Source organism: Entelurus aequoreus, unplaced genomic scaffold (genome assembly GCF_033978785.1).
Source record: "Entelurus aequoreus isolate RoL-2023_Sb unplaced genomic scaffold, RoL_Eaeq_v1.1 HiC_scaffold_93, whole genome shotgun sequence".
Taxonomy (NCBI): Eukaryota; Metazoa; Chordata; class Actinopteri; order Syngnathiformes; family Syngnathidae; genus Entelurus; species Entelurus aequoreus.
Window position 1 is genome coordinate 99,530 of NW_026908025.1, and position 22,443 is coordinate 121,972.

At 42.5% G+C, this 22,443-nt stretch overlaps 1 protein-coding gene across 2 annotated transcripts in view; it reads right to left on the minus strand.

Annotated features, from left to right (window-relative positions):
• Positions 1 to 4,767: 4,767 nt before the first annotated feature.
• The window catches only part of LOC133645446 (chondroitin sulfate proteoglycan 4-like), a 30,551-nt gene continuing 12,875 nt past the window's right edge, over positions 4,768 to 22,443 (minus strand). Inside the window, exons 11-23 of one of the 2 annotated variants that reach the window (XM_062040276.1) lie at positions 21,805 to 21,990; positions 21,548 to 21,730; positions 21,295 to 21,471; positions 20,624 to 20,822; positions 20,417 to 20,548; positions 20,107 to 20,282; positions 19,993 to 20,033; positions 19,838 to 19,917; positions 15,822 to 15,993; positions 15,375 to 15,711; positions 12,530 to 12,682; positions 11,865 to 12,446; positions 4,768 to 6,607 (exon numbers count right to left, since the gene is read on the minus strand). In XM_062040276.1, coding sequence (XP_061896260.1) covers positions 5,570 to 6,607; positions 11,865 to 12,446; positions 12,530 to 12,682; positions 15,375 to 15,711; positions 15,822 to 15,993; positions 19,838 to 19,917; positions 19,993 to 20,033; positions 20,107 to 20,282; positions 20,417 to 20,548; positions 20,624 to 20,822; positions 21,295 to 21,471; positions 21,548 to 21,730; positions 21,805 to 21,990 — 3,456 coding nt within the window. In that variant the 3' untranslated portion in view covers positions 4,768 to 5,569. Of the gene's footprint in view, positions 6,608 to 11,864; positions 12,447 to 12,529; positions 12,683 to 15,374; positions 15,712 to 15,821; positions 15,994 to 19,837; positions 20,034 to 20,106; positions 20,283 to 20,416; positions 20,549 to 20,623; positions 20,823 to 21,294; positions 21,472 to 21,547; positions 21,731 to 21,804; positions 21,991 to 22,443 lie in introns of both variants that reach the window. The other variant, XM_062040275.1, reaches the window with a different exon arrangement.

The following is a 22,443-nucleotide window of genomic DNA, read 5'->3' on the forward strand; positions in this document are numbered from 1 at the left end:
GGTCATTGAAGTTCCCTGACGGGCTCATCAAGTGGTCATTGAAGTTCCCTGACGGGCTCATCAAGTGGTCATTGAAGTTCCCTGACGGGCTCATCAAGTGGTCAGTGATGCTCCCTGACGGGCTCATCAAGTGGTCATTGAAGTTCCCTGACGGGCTCATCAAGTGGTCAGTGATGTTCCCTGACGGGCTCATCAAGTGGTCATTGATGCTCCCTGACGGGCTCATCAAGTGGTCATTGATGTTCCCTGACGGGCTCATCAAGTGGTCATTGATGCTCCCTGACGGGCTCATCAAGTGGTCATTGATGTTCCCTGACGGGCTCATCAAGTGGTCATTGATGTTCCCTGACGGGCTCATCAAGTGGTCATTGAAGTTCCCTGACGGGCTCATCAAGTGGTCTTGGATGTTCCCTGACGGGCTCATCAAGTGGTCATTGATGTTACCTGACGGGCTCATCAAGTGGTCATTGATGTTCCCTGACGGGCTCATCAAGTGGTCATTGATGTTCCCTGACGGGCTCATCAAGTGGTCATTGATGCTCCCTGACGGGCTCATCAAGTGGTCATTGATGTTCCCTGACGGGCTCATCAAGTGGTCATTGATGTTCCCTGACGGGCTCATCAAGTGGTCATTGATGTTCCCTGACGGGCTCATCAAGTGGTCATTGATGTTCCCTGACGGGCTCATCAAGTGGTCATTGATGCTCCCTGACGGGCTCATCAAGTGGTCATTGATGTTCCCTGACGGGCTCATCAAGTGGTCATTGATGTTCCCTGACGGGCTCATCAAGTGGTCATTGATGCTCCCTGACGGGCTCATCAAGTGGTCATTGATGTTCCCTGACGGGCTCATCAAGTGGTCATTGATGTTCCCTGACGGGCTCATCAAGTGGTCATTGATGCTCCCTGACGGGCTCATCAAGTGGTCATTGATGTTCCCTGACGGGCTCATCAAGTGGTCATTGATGTTCCCTGACGGGCTCATCAAGTGGTCATTGATGTTCCCTGACGGGCTCATCAAGTGGTCATTGATGTTCCCTGACGGGCTCATCAAGTGGTCATTGATGCTCCCTGACGGGCTCATCAAGTGGTCATTGATGTTCCCTGACGGGCTCATCAAGTGGTCATTGATGTTCCCTGACGGGCTCATCAAGTGGTCATTGATGCTCCCTGACGGGCTCATCAAGTGGTCATTGATGTTCCCTGACGGGCTCATCAAGTGGTCATTGATGTTCCCTGACGGGCTCATCAAGTGGTCATTGATGTTCCCTGACGGGCTCATCAAGTGGTCATTGATGCTCCCTGACGGGCTCATCAAGTGGTCATTGATGTTCCCTGACGGGCTCATCAAGTGGTCATTGAAGTTCCCTGACGGGCTCATCAAGTGGTCTTGGATGTTCCCTGACGGGCTCATCAAGTGGTCATTGATGCTCCCTGACGGGCTCATCAAGTGGTCATTGATGTTACCTGACGGGCTCATCAAGTGGTCATTGATGTTACCTGACGGGCTCATCAAGTGGTCATTGATGTTCCCTGACGGGCTCATCAAGTGGTCATTGATGCTCCCTGACGGGCTCATCAAGTGGTCATTGATGTTACCTGACGGGCTCATCAAGTGGTCATTGATGTTCCCTGACGGGCTCATCAAGTGGTCATTGAAGTTCCCTGACGGGCTCATCAAGTGGTCTTGGATGTTCCCTGACGGGCTCATCAAGTGGTCATTGATGCTCCCTGACGGGCTCATCAAGTGGTCAGTGATGTTCCCTGACGGGCTCATCAAGTGGTCATTGATGTTACCTGACGGGCTCATCAAGTGGTCATTGATGTTCCCTGACGGGCTCATCAAGTGGTCATTGATGTTCCCTGACGGGCTCTTCAAGTGGTCATTGAAGTTCCCTGACGGGCTCATCAAGTGGTCATTGAAGTTCCCTGACGGGCTCATCAAGTGGTCATTGAAGTTCCCTGACGGGCTCATCAAGTGGTCATTGATGCTCCCTGACGGGCTCATCAAGTGGTCATTGAAGTTCCCTGACGGGCTCATCAAGTGGTCAGTGATGTTCCCTGACGGGCTCATCAAGTGGTCATTGATGTTACCTGACGGGCTCATCAAGTGGTCAGTGATGTTCCCTGACGGGCTCATCAAGTGGTCATTGATGTTACCTGACGGGCTCATCAAGTGGTCATTGATGTTCCCTGACGGGCTCTTCAAGTGGTCATTGATGTTCCCTGACGGGCTCATCAAGTGGTCATTGATGCTCCCTGACGGGCTCATCAAGTGGTCATTGATGTTACCTGACGGGCTCATCAAGTGGTCATTGATGTTCCCTGACGGGCTCATCAAGTGGTCATTGATGCTCCCTGACGGGCTCATCAAGTGGTCATTGAAGTTCCCTGACGGGCTCATCAAGTGGTCATTGATGTTACCTGACGGGCTCATCAAGTGGTCAGTGATGTTCCCTGACGGGCTCATCAAGTGGTCATTGATGTTCCCTGACGGGCTCTTCAAGTGGTCATTGAAGTTCCCTGACGGGCTCATCAAGTGGTCATTGATGTTCCCTGACGGGCTCATCAAGTGGTCATTGATGCTCCCTGACGGGCTCATCAAGTGGTCATTGATGCTCCCTGACGGGCTCATCAAGTGGTCATTGATGTTCCCTGACGGGCTCCTCAAGTGGTCATTGATGTTCCCTGACGGGCTCTTCAAGTGGTCATTGAAGTTCCCTGACGGGCTCATCAAGTGGTCATTGAAGTTCCCTGACGGGCTCATCAAGTGGTCATTGAAGTTCCCTGACGGGCTCATCAAGTGGTCAGTGATGCTCCCTGACGGGCTCATCAAGTGGTCATTGAAGTTCCCTGACGGGCTCATCAAGTGGTCAGTGATGTTCCCTGACGGGCTCATCAAGTGGTCATTGATGCTCCCTGACGGGCTCATCAAGTGGTCATTGAAGTTCCCTGACGGGCTCATCAAGTGGTCATTGAAGTTCCCTGACGGGCTCATCAAGTGGTCATTGAAGTTCCCTGACGGGCTCATCAAGTGGTCAGTGATGCTCCCTGACGGGCTCATCAAGTGGTCATTGATGTTCCCTGACGGGCTCATCAAGTGGTCATTGATGTTCCCTGACGGGCTCATCAAGTGGTCATTGATGTTCCCTGACGGGCTCATCAAGTGGTCATTGAAGTTCCCTGACGGGCTCATCAAGTGGTCAGTGATGTTCCCTGACGGGCTCATCAAGTGGTCATTGATGCTCCCTGACGGGCTCATCAAGTGGTCATTGATGTTCCCTGACGGGCTCATCAAGTGGTCATTGATGCTCCCTGACGGGCTCATCAAGTGGTCATTGATGTTCCCTGACGGGCTCATCAAGTGGTCATTGATGTTCCCTGACGGGCTCATCAAGTGGTCATTGAAGTTCCCTGACGGGCTCATCAAGTGGTCTTGGATGTTCCCTGACGGGCTCATCAAGTGGTCATTGATGTTACCTGACGGGCTCATCAAGTGGTCATTGATGTTCCCTGACGGGCTCATCAAGTGGTCATTGATGTTCCCTGACGGGCTCATCAAGTGGTCATTGATGCTCCCTGACGGGCTCATCAAGTGGTCATTGATGTTCCCTGACGGGCTCATCAAGTGGTCATTGATGTTCCCTGACGGGCTCATCAAGTGGTCATTGATGTTCCCTGACGGGCTCATCAAGTGGTCATTGATGTTCCCTGACGGGCTCATCAAGTGGTCATTGATGCTCCCTGACGGGCTCATCAAGTGGTCATTGATGTTCCCTGACGGGCTCATCAAGTGGTCATTGATGTTCCCTGACGGGCTCATCAAGTGGTCATTGATGTTCCCTGACGGGCTCATCAAGTGGTCATTGATGTTCCCTGACGGGCTCATCAAGTGGTCATTGATGCTCCCTGACGGGCTCATCAAGTGGTCATTGATGTTCCCTGACGGGCTCATCAAGTGGTCATTGATGTTCCCTGACGGGCTCATCAAGTGGTCATTGATGCTCCCTGACGGGCTCATCAAGTGGTCATTGATGTTCCCTGACGGGCTCATCAAGTGGTCATTGATGTTCCCTGACGGGCTCATCAAGTGGTCATTGATGCTCCCTGACGGGCTCATCAAGTGGTCATTGATGTTCCCTGACGGGCTCATCAAGTGGTCATTGATGTTCCCTGACGGGCTCATCAAGTGGTCATTGATGTTCCCTGACGGGCTCATCAAGTGGTCATTGATGTTCCCTGACGGGCTCATCAAGTGGTCATTGATGCTCCCTGACGGGCTCATCAAGTGGTCATTGATGTTCCCTGACGGGCTCATCAAGTGGTCATTGATGTTCCCTGACGGGCTCATCAAGTGGTCATTGATGCTCCCTGACGGGCTCATCAAGTGGTCATTGATGTTCCCTGACGGGCTCATCAAGTGGTCATTGATGTTCCCTGACGGGCTCATCAAGTGGTCATTGATGTTCCCTGACGGGCTCATCAAGTGGTCATTGATGTTCCCTGACGGGCTCATCAAGTGGTCATTGATGCTCCCTGACGGGCTCATCAAGTGGTCATTGATGTTCCCTGACGGGCTCATCAAGTGGTCATTGAAGTTCCCTGACGGGCTCATCAAGTGGTCTTGGATGTTCCCTGACGGGCTCATCAAGTGGTCATTGATGTTACCTGACGGGCTCATCAAGTGGTCATTGATGTTCCCTGACGGGCTCATCAAGTGGTCATTGATGTTCCCTGACGGGCTCAACAAAACTTGAAGTTGTATCAAATCAAGTATGTGCATGTTGAATTGTCTTTTATTGAAAAATAAATCTTTACCAGTGCATGGTGAAGGAGACAATTGAGGAGAAATTCTTAACATTTTAAAAACTTATTGAACTACCAGTGGAGTCACTTGTCACATTGTGAGCTGTAACTTGCTTGACAGTAAGTCCCAGGATACAGATTGAGACTTTTATTAGTAGGTTGCACAGTGAAGTACATATTCCGTACAATTGACCACTAAATGGTAACACCCAAATCAGTTTTTCAACTTGTTTAAGTCGGGGTCCAGTGGAGTCACTTGTCACATTGTGAGCTGTAACTTGCTTGACAGTAAGTCCCAGGATACAGATACCATCATACTGAAGTCATGGCAAGATAAAACACTAAAAGAATTCACTAAAGTACCAACATTATCATGTTATCAATATTAAGCAATATCCATGATACAGTAAATAAATAAACCTATTTATATTACACATATTTGTTCCAAAGCAATACGACATAGCAAAGGACATTAAAAACGAGCAAACAATTGATCGCATTGATTGCGTATTTCCGCAACACATTTTGAATTTAGGACGCTTTATTAGGCACAATCCAGTGCAGACATTCTGCCTTTACAAATGCTCGACTACTATCATTTACCAATGTTATTGTTGGAGTTTCATATTGGTTGTGTTTCTTCAAATGTGGTTCAATCAAAACAGATCATTAAGCCCTGAAGTTGTTCATAGTATACATGCCTCCTATACAGCAGTAAATAGTGCACACCTCTAAGGCACAGTTCGTATTTGATTCCGATCAATCAAACCCAATACTGGTTGTCTTTCAGCGTGGGGGGCTTAGATCGACGAGAGGACTTGAACGCTACAGAAATGGCTGGTAACGAATTTCTACCAAAAGTGTTCTCTCTTTCCCAACCTGTAATATTCTCATCACTACTTGTAGCCTCAGCTTCAAACGGTCCCCAGAAGGTCATCCCTGGGGCCAGACTGCGCCTCCTGGGGCCTATGGGTGCCCTGGGAGAGGCAGGGCAGCTGGCGGTACGAAGCGGGGTGACCACCACTGAGGGCATAGCCACGCTTCGCTCGGGCCCGCCCGAATACGGGCTGCCCTCGGCGGGTAACTGCACAGAAGCGAGCTCCTGCAGGAGGCGCATCCTGGCCTGCTTCTCTCTGCGGTGACGCAACACCAGGATCAATACCACCAGGATCACGATGAGGAGCAGACATGCCAGCAGAGGCAGGATGATGAGCAGAGGGTCCGAGGCAGGTCGAGGGAGGACCGCCACCTGAACGGGGTGAACGTCAGGAGGCTGTGCCGGGCCGTGGTCTGGCTCGGCCGGAGGAGGGCTGGACTTTGACCGGCTGCCATGATGCGTGTGGTTTGCTACGCGGTTGTGAGGCCTCACTTTATGATGCGTCTTATTGTGGTTCTTGTGTGTTAGGATGTGAGGGTGCAAAGCCATTTCCACACCGCCGTGCGTCCGCCCCCCTCCTCTCGGCCCTCCCGCAGCGGGCTTGCTCCGTGTCGTCTTGTGTTCACTACTCGCCACGTCCGCTTTATTCCCACCGGGCGGAGCGTGATGCATCTGGTGATGAGGTAAGATGGTGAAGTGAAGCTCACCTTTCGCTGGTTGGACATTTCCAGCCTTCAGCAGGAAGATGAAAGAATCGTTGAGAGGCGTGGCGGGGGCGTGGCCAATTGTTAGCGCCGAATCGTTACTTTGGATTTGATCGTCGTTGTCGCTCAGAGTCTCCTCGATGGCGACGCGTCCTTGCAACACGTCACGAAATGTAAAGGACTTCAGGACCTCTGATGCTCTGTTGGGGTCATAGGTCATCTGCGTACATGCAAGCACAATATTACAAAGTATAAATATATATATATATATGTATATATATATATATATATATATATATATATATATATATATATATATATATATATATATATATATATATATATATATATATATATATATATGTACATATATATATATATGTATATATATATATATATATATATATATACATATATATATATATATATATGTATATATATATATATATATATACATATATATATATATATATATATATATATATACTGTATATGTATATTTATTTATCATACACAGTCATTTTTACTTTAGAATGTTGTTAGAGATCACCAAGTGTTGAGTTGAGTTGAGTTGAGTTGAGTGTGAGTTTATTTGGAACATGCATGCATACAACATGATACATCACACATGCATGCATACAACATGATACATCACACATGCATGCATACAACATGATACATCACACATGCATGCATACAACATGATACATCACACATGCATGCATACAACATGATACATCACACATGCATGCATACAACATGATACATCACACATGCATGCATACAACTTGATGCATCACACATGCATGCATACAACATGATACATCACACATGCATGCATACAACATGATACATCACACATGCATGCATACAACATGATACATCACACATGCATGCATACAACATGATACATCACACATGCATGCATACAACTTGATGCATCACACATGCATGCATACAACATGATACATCACACATGCATGCATACAACATGATACATCACACATGCATTCATACAGCATGATGCATCACACATGCATGCATACAACATGATACATCACACATGCATGCATACAACATGATACATCACACATGCATGCATACAACATGATACATCACACATGCATGCATACAACATGATACATCACACATGCATGCATACAACATGATACATCACACATGCATGCATACAACTTGATGCATCACACATGCATGCATACAACATGATACATCACACATGCATGCATACAACATGATACATCACACATGCATGCATACAACTTGATACATCACACATGCATGCATACAACATGATACATCACACATGCATGCATACAACATGATACATCACACATGCATGCATACAACATGATACATCACACATGCATGCATACAACATGATACATCACACATGCATGCATACAACATGATACATCACACATGCATGCATACAACATGATACATCACACATGCATGCATACAACTTGATGCATCACACATGCATGCATACAACCTGATACATCACACATGCATGCATACAACATGATACATCACACATGCATGCATTCAACTTGATACATCACACATGCATGCATACAACATGATACATCACACATGCATGCATACAACATGATACATCACACATGCATGCATACAACATGATACATCACACATGCATGCATACAACATGATACATCACACATGCATGCATACAACATGATACATCACACATGCATGCATACAACATGATACATCACACATGCATGCATACAACATGATGCATCACACATGCATGCATACAACATGATACATCACACATGCATGCACACAACATGATACATCACAAATGCATGCATACAACATGATACATCACACATGCATGCATACAACATGATACATCACACATGCATGCATACAACATGATACATCACAAATGCATGCACACAACATGATACATCACACATGCATGCATACAACATGATACATCACACATGCATGCATACAACATGATACATCACACATGCATGCATACAACATGATACATCACACATGCATGCATACAACATGATACATCACACATGCATGCATACAACATGATACATCACAATTTCCAGTTTGTCTATTCAACATGTTCAAAAAGCAGTAGGAAGAAGCAGAGCTTATTTAATTCTACCCCTTTTCCATTACATAGCAGTTGCTAAAACTTATGTTCACTTCCTGTTCTCAATGTATTCACAATATACGCCATAAGTACTAACATTAAAAATGAATAAATAATAATTAGTGAAGTAAGTTATATTTCATATATGGTGAGATAAATAAGATTATCTTGAAAATGAATGGATGGATGAAATACATTGAGAATGTTTATCATGGTTTTTCTTCTTTGTACTTTGTAAACACTTTAAGTTTGAAGAGTTTCTTGAAGTGGATCATATTAGTACTTTGTTTGATTTCTTTGCTTGATCCATTCCATAAATTAATTTCACATACTGATACACTAAAGGTCTTAAGTGTTGTACGTGCGTACAAATGTTTTAAATGGCATTTTTCTCTAAGATTATATTTCTCCTTTCTTTTGATGAGAATAATTGTTGTGTATTCTTGGATAGCAGATTATAGTTTGCTTTGTCCAAAATTTTAGCTGTTCGCAAATTCACTATGTCGTGGAATTTCAGTATTTTCGATTGAATGAATAAAGGGTTTGAATGTTCTCTATATCCAACATTATGTATTATTATAACTGACTTTTTTGTAAAACTGTTAATGAATGAAGTGTAGTTTTGTAGTTATTTCCCCAGATTTCTGCACAATAACTCAAATATGGTAACACTAGTGAGCAGTAGAGAATATGAAGTGATTTTTGGTCTAGAACATATTTTGCTTTAACGTGTTTTTTTACATGCGATTTCCAGTTCATTTTATCATCAATCGTTATACCTAGAAAATTGGTTTAGAGTGGTGTAGAGTGGTAAATGATTCACCCAATTCATCCAAAAAGTATTATTTACTTTGTTCATATGTATAGCAGCGACATATACCGAACAGAATAAACAAAACACATTCAATTGAATTCACTGCTAATGAAATGATTCAACACTGACCTCTTGTGGTGCACTGTATTTACTGTACAGAAGTTGTGTTTACATTACAACTTCTACAATTGGGTTCTTGGCAAAAAAAGTCTTGCTTTGACATTAATAAATCTCTTGACATGTACACCATGTTTCTTGAAAAAAAAAAATCTGAATAAACAAGGTAAAGGTCTACATGGTACAAAAACGACAATTAGATTTTGATGGATTGATATGTAACATTGTAACATGTGTATTTATTTTTGCTACCAGATAAGGGTACAATCTTAATTTAGACTTAAAATTCCCTCTATGAATATGATGTGTCAGTCTAAAAACATAAGCAAAGCATGTTGCTAATCAAATATAAGGCAGAGCAACGTTATAATATTAAACTTTTGCTATAGTAGAAACTATACAGGCAGTGACATTTTTAGACAGCCTGGCAAAAATGTAATTTATTAGTGCAAATGATGTATTAGAAAACCTGGAGTAATGTTTAATACTAAATATAAAATGTTCCACAAATGATGCAAGTTCAGTTGTACTATTTGTCGTATTGCTCCTCATAAAGTATCGCTGTGTTTGATCTAAATAAGTCAAGTAATTCAAAAGCTTAAGGCCAACAAAAAGGATATTCCGCCTCCAATGTTCCACCTGCGGTCAATCTCGCCTCATTGGAGCTATTTTTTCTGCTGACATCCGGCCTGTTTTATTTCTTTCAAAAAATCTATTTACCTGTATGCTTTGAAAATTAAATATTTTAGAATAGCCCCCACATACATTGATTTTTCAGTGTGCGGCCCTCAGTGGAGAATGTTTGGACACCCCGGGGTTAGTTTTATATAGGAATGTACACATCTTTGGAAAGTGCCATTGTTTTGAATCAAAATAATATCATTTCAGTGCAAACCCAAACAATGGACTAACATAAAAAGCAGGCGTCGTTCATATTATAAACAAAACTATGAACAGAAAACAGCATAAGTAGAACAAGTTTCATAATCATCCATCCATCCTCCTATTTTCTACCACTTGTCCCTCTCGGGGTCGGTTGTGGAGCCTATCCTAGCTGCACTCGGGCGGAAGGTGGATAAACATAAATGTTTGCAGAGTTTTGCCTTCATATTCAGTGAGTTTTAGGACTAATACTTGTAGCATTCTGAGTGGCTATTTTTAGCTTCAAACTATAAGTGAAGTTTGTCATTACATTTTTACGATTTTATGGACTTTTTAAAGGCATATGCTTGTCTTGGTGTGTTTGCTTGTAATTTACCATTTACCCAATTAGGTGCTTGTGCTTTAAATGTTCCGACAATTGGTTTTGATGAACTCTTAGTTGTTGTTTGTTGCTTTACATAAATGTTAGACATGACGTTTGCGAACGAGTCGAGTCTTTTGAACAATTCTTTCAGGTGAACGATGACAAATGATTCTCAGTTGGGAGTCGTTCCTTTCCAAGCCATTTGTATATGAAAATTGCCCACGTTACCTGCAGTACATGTGCACACCACTTTTACTGCTGTACCAGGAATTGGAGGAGATATTAGCACCTGTAGGTATAGGAGTGCAGTGTTGTATTCATAATTTTATCATGCATACATATTCTAGTTGTATTTTTATGTATTACAAACATATACGTTTAATCCTTATTTGTAATTTTTGTTCCTGTATTGTTAAAATGCTGGTGGACATTTTTTGTGTGCATATACTTAATAAAGCATGTAGCATGCATAGGTTGTATGGTACCACAACATTTGTTTAGGTAAGGTAAAATGATAAAACAGTGATCTCATTGTCAAAGCATGAGGTATTGCACTACATAATGCAATGTTTACAATAAAAAACACAATCCATCCATCCATTTTCTACCGCTTGTCCCTCTCGGGATGACAGGGGGTGCTGGAGCCTATCCGAGCTGCACTCGGGCAGAAGGCGGGGTACACCCTGGACAAGTCACCACCTCATCACAGGGCCAACAACATTCACACTCACATTCACACACTAGGGACCATTTAGTGTTGCCAATCAACCTATCCCCAGGTGCATGTGTTTGGAGGTGGGAGGGGCCTAACCCCAGGTGCATGTGTTTAATAGAGTAAATATTGTTGGGATATGTAAATTTGAGTTGCTCTTAGATAAGTATTATCTCATAACTGCTATAAGAGATAGTTTCTTTGATATTTGAGTTACATAACAAAATACAGTATAATAGCCAGCCAGTCTTTTGAAAAGCTCTTTAACAGGAAAGGCTCCTCAAGATCTAGCTTCTTTAAAAGAGCCATAAATCCTATCTCTAATAGATGTACACAATCAACCTGTTTATTTGATCTATTCTTAATTTGGATATTATTACAAAAAACAAGAACATTCTTGCTTTTCTTAAAAAAAATGAAGCCATACCTTGACCAGTTTGCCATGTTTTGGTGGAGCCAGAACCTCAAAGATCGGGTCGGCTCTGCTAATTCTCGCCAGCTCCGAGGCGTCCATCATGGCTTTCCCCAGTTTCACGGCGATGCCACTGGGGACTCTCACTGGTTCCCGTAAATAGATGAGAGGTCGCACGACTACCTTCACTGTCTGTGATGTCACGTTTCCATACTCCACACCCGGTGCCGTGGCCGAGATGGAGATTTGAAAGCTGTCTTCCGATTCACTGAGCTCAGTCATGTGATAGACAACACGGCCATGTTGGAGATCCTCATGGCAGAAGGTCATGACTTCTTGGTCGTTTATAGCAATGCGTCCATGCCGGGGGTGGGTGGTTACCGTGTAGGTTATGTTGGCCTGACTTTGACCATTTGTTTGAGCTGCGAGCTGGTTGATTGTCAGGATAACAGCAGTTGTGCCTTGAACCAATGACAGGCCGGTGTTGTTAACTATAAAAATGAAGGGCTTAATCACCTCCAAACTGAACAGTTTGTAGAGCGGACGATGATGACCATCAGTTACATTAAAGTAGAAAACTCCCGTTGAAGGCTCGCCCTGGTGAGAAAATCAAATCAAATGTCATTATTCAAAATGAAAACATAACAGATGGGAAGTTTCCACCAAGACTGACTCTGCACCTGCTGTATAAAATGCAGCCGGCCGTGGTTGACGTCGTACTGCGTGAACGATGTCACTGGTTCTGGCCTTTCACCCAGCGTCAGGTAGCCGTTGTTGGGCTTGCTGATTACAAGATAATGCAGCTCCTCCGGAGGCGTGTCATGGTCTTCAACCTGTTCTTGTAGATGCAAACTGAATATTAGCAAAGACAGGGAATGTTTGCTTTTAATTACCATATGAATCTGAATATGAGACCATTGCACTTGGAGCTGTGTTTTGTAAAAGTAGAATACTTATATTTTTGTCAGTATGGTCTTTTGCAGCATGATTGAAACAATTGGGCAACTGAGGTAAATGTGTTCAAACGACCTCTGTGAAACCCTAGGGCCCAAAACAGGAATTATTTGTGTTCCCTAAATGATATGATTTTTCAGTTCAAAGGTCTGAAATATGTATTTTTTCTAATAAAATGGCATTGTGTTTTTTTTGCAAGGTTGTTAGAAAATATAAACAAAGTATACACACTTCTCTTAAGACCTCTATCGGCCCCAATGACTTCATTTCCAGCTAATATATTTGTAACAGACTATAATCCTGGTATATGACCATGCTTTTTCCAGGAAAAACAAATGAATCTAATTTTTGCCGAACGAAAAACAAGAAAACATTGTTTTGATGTAATTGCGCCCCTTAACCACCAGATAACGCCAAAATCATTATGCGCAATTTTGAGATCTTTGGTAAGCGTAAATGAGTTAAACTGCCATTAAATTGATGAAATGCAATGAAAATTATTTTGGGCAGTTATATATAATATGACAGTAGGGTTGTACGGTATACCGGTATTAGTATAGTACCGCAATACTAATGAATCATATTCGGTACTATACCGCCTCTAAAAAGTACTGGTCCCCCACACCTCCTAATGTAAAGTATAAAACAACAGAAGAATAAGTGATTATTACATTTTAACATAAGTGTAGATAGAACATGTTAAAAGAGAAAGTAAGCAGATATTAGCAGTAAATGAACAAGTAGATTAATAATTCATTTTCTACCACTTGTTCTTAATAATTGGGACAAAATAAAAGAATAATAAATGACACAATATGTTACTGCATACTTCAGTTGACTAATTAGGAGCCTTTGTTTGTTTACTTACTAATAAAAGACAAGTTGTCTAGTATGTTCACAATTTTATTTAAGGACAAACCTGCAATAAAAATCATATGTTTAATGTACCCCAAGATTTTTTGTTAAAATAAAGCCAATAATGCAATTTTTTATTTAGAAAAGTATTGAAATGTATCAATATACATTTTGGTACCGGTACCAGTACCAAAATATTGGTATCGGGACAACACTAAATGACAGATACAGTAAATAAAAGACTTGTCTGTACTCAACAACCTCAACCAAGTTTTGCATGCTTTCTTTCTCATTGTAGCTCAGTAGGCACTGTCAAAATATTTGGTCTACTGCAGGGGTCGGCAACCTTTACCACTCAAAGAGCCATTTTGGCAAGTTTCACAAATTAAAGAAAGTAATGGGAGCCACAAAAAAAAATTTCAATTTAAAATGAAAAACACCGCATACAAAGCTTAAATGCTTTGTGCTATGTTAACCAGGGGTCTCCGACACACGCACCGGCACGCACTTTAATGTGGAAATTTGATGTTAGTGCAGCCCGCGAGTTTTGAATGAATGGCGCTTGATAGCGTCATACTTGTCAACCCTCTCATTTTTCCCGGGAGACTCCCGAAAATCAGAGCGTGATGACACTGCATTTGGCGCCCTCTACAGTCTGCCCTAACAGTGTACCTGCTAGATCACACGTAGAATGCAGTGTCAGCTTGCTCACGTAAGTGACAGCAAGGCGTACTACGTCAGCAGCCACACATCTTACACTGACGGTACCAATACCCAGAATCCCATGCAGCCCTAACTCTTCCGCTCAACCAACGCACGGAGAGGGGGGGGTTTGATGTGTGGGGGGATTTGGTGGTAGCGGGGGTGTATAATGTAGACCGGAAGAGTTAGGGCTGCATGGGATTCTGGGTAATGGTTGTGTTGTGTTTATGTTGTGTTACGGTGGGATGTTCTCCAGAAATGTGTTTTTCATTCTTTTTTGGTGTGGGTTCACAGTGTGGCGCATATTTGTAACGTAACAATGTTAAAGTTGTTTGATACGGCTACCGTCAGTGTAAGCTGTGTGGCTGATAAGTAAGTATGCTTTGCTGTCTCCTGTGTGTGCAAGTAATAACAACATGCAACATGTGGCTGGACTGGCACGCTGTATGTAAATGTTATAGAGGACAATTACTGCAGTGCAATTAGGGCACGCCCTTTATTTAGTAATTAGAGTGTAAATAGGATTATTTTTTCCCTGGGAGTTATCTATGAGAGACACTGAGATCCATAAGTCTCCTGGGAAAATCGGGGGTGTCGGCATGTATGTAGCTGAGCTGCATCAGAGTGGTCAAGGAGCCGCGGGTTGCCGACCCCTGGTCTACTGTATCAAAATCAGTGTTGTCATGAATTATTGACATATTCAAGGCTGCAATTACCCAACCTCAAATATTCCATTCTGCAACTTATATTTTAGAAATAGTGCATATTTATCATTATTTATTTTTTGACGAGAATGCCATAAAACATTAAAAACAAGTGTAAAAGATAAGTTCATATCAATAGATAGATCTGAAGTTTAAAGCTTTCAAGCATTGAAAGTAAAAAGAAAAATAATTGATTGATGACTTCTGACACTTTTATGAGCGGGTCCCTATTGGATCCTAAGAGTAAGTGTGTGTATTCAATCTTAAGGTTGCACATGGGTTAAGAAAATCATTGAGAAAATATTATCACCTGCAGATTGTCTGGTCCGAGAATGACCCTCTCTCCAACGACAACCTTCAAACTCGGGGATCTATTCCTATTCATTGGAGGCTGGTCGTTGACCGGAGTTACCGTAATGTTAAATGTCTCCGTCACAGCCAGGCTGTCCTTGACGTGGCGATGAGACACTGAGTCTAATGATGGAAGGGAGGAGGAAGCTGAGTAAAACGGAGATGAGGAGGAGGAGGCATCAAGAGGAACCACCCATGCCCGGAAAGTGAAGCTGTCACTCGTGCTCTCAGAGTCATCGTGGATGTAAGTCATGCCAAATGTGTTCAATGTAATCTGCGAAAAATCTGGTTGTTCCCTTTTGGAAAAAAAGGCAGAGCATCTAAGGATACATACTGTATGTACAGTATATCACTATGGAAGTGTCTAAATTAAGCCAATTGTGAAACAGAGAAACGAGTAGAACACCTGGTGAGGTTGCGGCCATGGATAGACAAAGCGCCGTGGCGCGGAAGAGAAGTCAGACGGTAAACAACATGGTGGTCTTTCTGGAAGGGCTTGGGGACTTTCCCAAGGAGATTGGAGGCATCAAGTTTCGATCTGTCAATTGTAATCCTGCCACCCTCCAACACCACAGCACCTGAGAGACAGATCAAAAAAAGCATTGCTCATTTTGGTTGTATTATAGTTCATGTACTTTTATTCTAGCCCGTCAAGTGGATGTTTCTTAAAAGCCACATTTGTATCCTGCAGCAGAGCTCATGAGTTTCAATTTGGAGAAATAAATGGTAAATGGTAAATGGGTTATACTTGTATAGCGCTTTTCTACCTACAAGGTACTCGAAGCGCTTTGACACTATTTCCACATTCACATTCACACACTATGATCAGTACACTATGATCAGTACACTATGATCAGTACACTATGATCAGTACACTATGATCAGCACACTATGATCAGTACACTATGATCAGTACACTATGATCAGCACACTATGATCAGTACACTATGATTTTGTGAGTCAAGTCTTCTTCTTGGCATGTGGCTATTCATTTGCAAGAAGATACCCTTTTTTGGGAAAGACAATGTGGGTTTTCTACACTCAAATGGAAGGACTCACACGGCAGTTAGTACAGGTATGGTGCTTTAAAATGCACCTGGCCTGGGAATTTGTTTATACCTTACACTGGAAATACCTTTTGTCAGCATCAATTTGACAAATTGCTGATAAGATGTGAAATTGTAAATGTATTTGGTTGACACATTGCCTCTTAACAGCAGCAAACACATTGTTGATAAGTTAAGTAGTAATTTTTCTTTTTTTCTTTGAATACGATACACAAATTAAAAATTGGATGGCGGGGATTGGTTATCATGGTCCTCCACACAAATTCTAATAATGGAAATGATGTGCTTTACTTGTTATGACCTTTCACGCCAGGTCATATTCTCTGTTTGTGTTCAGTATTATTCTCCGTAGTTTAGTGTTCTGTTATGTTCTCAATGCTCCTTTCCTCTCTTGTTTACATTTTCTTGTTGCTAAGCGCACTGATTATGAATGTTGTCATTCAATCAGGTCATTGTAATCTAAGATCATTCAATCAATCGCAACTGGACTGTTTGGTTTGTCTGGGAAGACGTTTTGCCTCTCATTCGAGTAGGCTTCATCAGTTCTTGCTCATAGACTTAGATTGGTCAGATCTAGTCTAGCGGCTTGTGCCAAAAACCCAAATATTTATACTCCAAAACCAGGAGGGTGTGCCTGGGCAAGGATGGTTTTGCATTATTGTTGTGAGAAAAACAACCGTTTTGATGCAAACGAGCAATCCTAACTGTCAAAGCCATCGACAGTCGGTGAAGTGTAATTTCCCCTCCTTAGCATTGAGGTATTGTGTGGCAGAACGATCGCTGTGGATCGACTACTACTACTAGCCCAGGCACACCCTTCTGGTTTTGGAGAAAAAATATTTGGAGTTTTGGCATCCCGTTTCCCGTTTAACTACTCTGCTGTTTTGAATCAGTTTGAGCAAGTGACTCTGCGGCAGTTACAAGAGTTAACTAATCCTATGAAGCCCTCAGGTTCCCCCCATGATGCTGTCCCTCCTACATTTTTTAAAGAAGTGTTTTTTGCATAGGGCAGCCTGTTCTTAACATTTTAAATAGCAGTCTGTTTTCTGGTGTGGTTCCTACCAGTTTGAAACACGCCGTGGTTCAACCGCTTTTAAAGAAACCTGGTCTGGACAGTTCAGTTTTAGCCCATTTTAGACCCATTTCTAAGCTGCCTTTTCTCTCAGAAATCTTGGAGAAGATTGTTTTTACCCAGTTAAACACTTTTTTAGAGGACTCTGATATTTTAGAAGTCTTTCAGTCTGGGTTTAAACCCCTCCATAGTACCGAGTCAGCATTAGTAAGGCTTTTTAATGACATCTTTCGAGCAACAGACTTAGGTGATCATGTGATTTTACTTTTACTCGATCTAACAGCAGCATTTGATACGGTGGACCATAATATTTGAATTAGCCGCCTACAACATCAAGTGGGCATCTGTGGTACTGCCCTGAGTTGGCTGAAGTCATATTTGACTAACAGGACCTTCTCTGTAAATGTTGCTGGTTCTGAATCTTCTGTTGCTCCCTTAACATGTGGGGTCCCACAGGGCTCAGTTTTAGGACCACTGCTCTTTTCTATTTATTTACTTCCCCTGGGCTCAATCCTAAGAAAGCATGGTATTTGTTTTCATTGTTACGCTGATGACACACAAATGTATTTTCCGTTAAAGAGAAATCATGCCTCTTCAATACAGCCATTACTTGCTTGTCTTGATGACATCAAGGCCTGGATGGCCCTAAACTTCTTAAACTTCAATGAAAAGAAGACAGAAGTAATAGTGTTTGGACCTGGTGGTACCTGTGAGCTTCCCCCTGTTGACTTTGGCCCCTTGGCTTTGTACGTTAAGCCCATGATCACCAACCTGGGTTTTCGTATTGACAGTGATTTTAAATTGGAGCGTCAGATTGGCACAGTGGTGAAAGCCAGCTTTTTGTATTTACGTCAGCTGGCTAAGGTTAAAAACCTTCTTTCTAGGCAACAGTTTGAGACAGTAATCCATGCCTTTATTACATCTCGGCTGGATTACTGTAACGCTTTATATTTTGGAATTAGTCAGTCCTCCCTCTCACGTCTGCAGCTGGTCCAAAATGCAGCTGCCCGACTTTGAACAAACACAAGAAAAAGAGAGCACATGACTCCTGTTTTAGCCTCCCTCCACTGTGTCTTTTAGAGTCCATTTTAAAATGATCTTACTTGTTTTTAAATCCTTACATGGTCTTGCCCCACCTTACCTCTCTGAGCTGCTCCACCTCTATGCCCCCACCCGCTCCCTCAGGTCAGCTGATCAGCTGATCCTGGGGGTACCCAAATCCAAGCGTAAGCTCAGGGGGGACAGAGCCTTCTCTGTTGCAGGCCCAAAACTCTGGAATGATCTTCCACTCCATGTGAGACAGGCCCCTTCTTTGGCTATTTTTAAGACCCATTTTTATTCACTGGCTTTTAACCCAGCATGAGACTTTAAACTGTTTTTAACTTTTAACTTTTTTAACTGTTTTTAACTTTTAACTGCTTTTTATCTAGCAAAATTGTTCTTAGGGTAATTTTGTATTTGCTTTTTTAATGTGTATTTTACTTTTGTTCTAAATTTTATTTCTTAGTCTGTCCTTTGCCTTTATTTCTTTGTGGTGTACAGCCCTTTGTTTTTCAACTGTGCTTGTTTTTAAAGGGCTTTATAAATAAAGTTGGTATGGTATGGTATGGTGAAACTCTTTGGCTGCTGAAGTTCTGGTGCTGCTCACATTCGCCTTCTCGCCGGCCAAAGATGTGGCCAGTGCGTGGACACTCGCCTCGCCAGCTGCAGCGGCTTTGACTCGCTATAGCCACCCGACTTGCCCTCCCTCTGGTCATATTATGTGTTTGTGTTTAGTATTCTTCTTCTAAGTTTAGTGTTCTGTTATGTTCTCAATGCTCCTTTCCTCACAGGCGCCTTGGGTTTACACACGGGCTTCTGTTTGGGTAATTAGGACTCACACCAGTTGCTCAACCTAATCACTCCCCTTTTTAGACCCCTTCCGCCATCACTGATCCATTGTTTGCTACCCGCGACTGTGTTTTGCTGGTTTTGATTGTTTCTCTACGCTAATCTTCATGTGAGGGTAAGCACTTAAATTGTGTTATTTTTCCTTGTGTATCGAGGTAAAGAATCGTACCTGCACGCCGCCTGAGGTCCTTCGCATCATCGGAATCACAAACACTCCACAACATGCCGGCAAACAACAGTACTGTTGTAATTGGTGGAAACTGATTGTACATAGACTTTGTGAGTTCGTTTTTGGTCGTTGTAAAAAATTGAACTTGAAGATTAGTAATTCACCATATAAGGGATAATGTACTGTATATTCTACTTTATGAACTGACTTTTGTTAGCACATACCTGCATTGTTAAGGGTCCTGCTGTCATGTTGAAGATAGTGAAGATGTTTGTTTGCCTGGTAGGAGATCAAAATGGTGAAGCTGTGTGGCGGGAGGAAGATGGGAGGATAAGACACGGTGAAAGAAAACGTGTCTGTAGCCAACCATACCACTGACTCTGGCTTGTTCTGATCGTACAAGACAACCCCAGAGTTCACCTAAGGCAGAAACGACTACTTCAATTTACCATTCATTCACAGATTTTAAAAAAGACACATTAGTTGTGACTACCATCCTCTGTGTGAACGTAGAAATATCCTGAGTAGAGTTGTCTGGCATATGACGGACCAAGCGGCCCAATTTTGGAGGAATGGTCACTGTATACACCAAAGTGTCATTTATTGCAACGTCAGTGGGGTTGCTGGTTATCACCTGAAGCTCATGCTCAGATATTGCTGTCACAGATCCTTTAAAGTCAATAAAAAACACAGTGTCAGGAACTCAAGTGACAGAGACAAGGAAAAAAAAAAAGACGTCCCTAACAGCCAAGACTCAGTGATCTGTGAGGTCATTCTAATAAAAAAATAGTAAGCCGTTATACCTGGGTACACCTCCACTGGATGGTTTCTCTGCAGTGTAAGTACAAAAGAATGAGCTGTAGTGCTGAAGATTTGTCGGTTGGCATAGTTCACGCCGTCATTCACCTGAAAGTGGAAGCCACCAGACAAAGCACCTAAACGGAGAGCGCCAACAACGTAAAGAAAATAAGAATGATTTCATTCACTCAAGAATGTTCTTTGCATCTAACCATTGTGCGCAAAGAGTAGCTGGCCACTTTCAATGTGAATCTGCGTGAAGTTTAAGATGTGTTTGGAGGGGGCGCTCTTCAGAGCCAGGTAGCCATTACTGGGTGGTGTGACGATGAACTCAAGCTTGTCAGGTGGCGTGTCACAATCCTCAGCGCTGAGATCGTCCACTGAGATTTCTGTCACCGAATCCACCCAAACCTGAGAGGAACAATGAAATTTTTTTTTTTTTCATTAGTGCATTGAAACAAATTAGTTTAGAGTACGGTGAACCCTTGCAACTTGATCTGTTGCAGAAGGCTGTTCTATTTTGGAATAATAAACCATGTTCAGAACCTTACCTTTGATTATTACAACTTTACTTCCATTTTTTTAGTATACTACCATTACCATTTTTCTCTTTGTCTTGCATTGCCACAGTTTTTGAAAAATATTTGAACGTACTTCACTTGAAATTTTAGATTGAAATCCAAATCATTTGACTGTCAAACCATGTTAAGTTTCAAGGTATACTTGTATTGCATAGGTGCCAAACGCAAGACTCGTAGGTCAGGTGTGGCCCACCACATCATTTTATCTCCATAAGCATTTTTACATATTTTCCACCTTCTTTGCAATATAGGTTATTTGAAATTTGAAAGAATATATCCCTTGTGGGCATTCTACTTCCTACCTTTAGACCATTGTTGGTTGTAACAACAGGAGTCTCATCATTGACAGGTGTGACATTGATCTGCACGGTACAGGGTAGACTGTGCTTCTGGTTCTCTGTCTGATTGGCAATGATGGTAAAGTTGTCTCTCACTGTGTCACTGCCATCATGGATATAGGAAATGTATTCACGCTCCAACTGTAGAGTGAAATGTGCTCTGTTGGACTTGGACTTGGTCAAGATGAAACAATATGAAAGTCTAGATTCTGAGTACCTCCGTGTGTGTGAAAGCAGTGATGGGCATCCCTGGGATCCGACTGTGCTCCAAGTGACCGTGTCGTGGTGGAACAACAATTTGATACAGGAAATTCATCCCTGAAAAGTGATGACTATTAACTGTGATTATGTCAGGTGTAAGCGGCAGAGACGACCCCTCATCCAATGTCAAGTCAGAGACCTACGGAATAAAACCCAACTTGAACAATTTTCAGGTGCCTCACCACAATTTGGCTTATTTGGTTCAAGCATTACCTGTACAGGCAGTAGCGTGGGAATAATATCAATCGCCATTTTAATGGGTCCAACCTTGGTAACCCCATTGGTAGCCTCCAACAGAGCAGAATCATTGGCGCTTCCTGAAGCCTGCTGGTAGTAGATGACCAAACCCTTGTTGATGTCCTCCTGAGTGAAGGAAGTTGTTGGCTCCCATCTAAATTTCTGTGAATTTGGAATTATTCATTATCCAATGGAAGATGCTTAAGCTATCCATCCATTGTTTGCTAGACGTCTTATCTTTTTCACAAACAGGACCATATGACAATTAAAGTGAAGTAAATTGTGAATTATATGTATATAGCGCTTTTCTCTAGAGACTCAAAGCAATTTACATAGTGAAACCCATTATCTACATCTTTAAGCTACATTCAAACCAGTTTGGGTGGCACTGGGAGCAGGTGGGTAAAGTATCTTGCCCATGGACACAACAGATGGTGGAGGATTGAACCTGGAACCATCCAGTTGCTGGCATGGCCTCTCTACCAACCGAGCCACACCTTCCCAATTTAAGGAAAAAAGGCTCACTACACCCCTGACTGCTCGCCAGTCAATCACAGGGTAAAGCTAAAGAAGGACAAGCATTTCCACTGCATTAACACTACCAGTGAGTGGGGA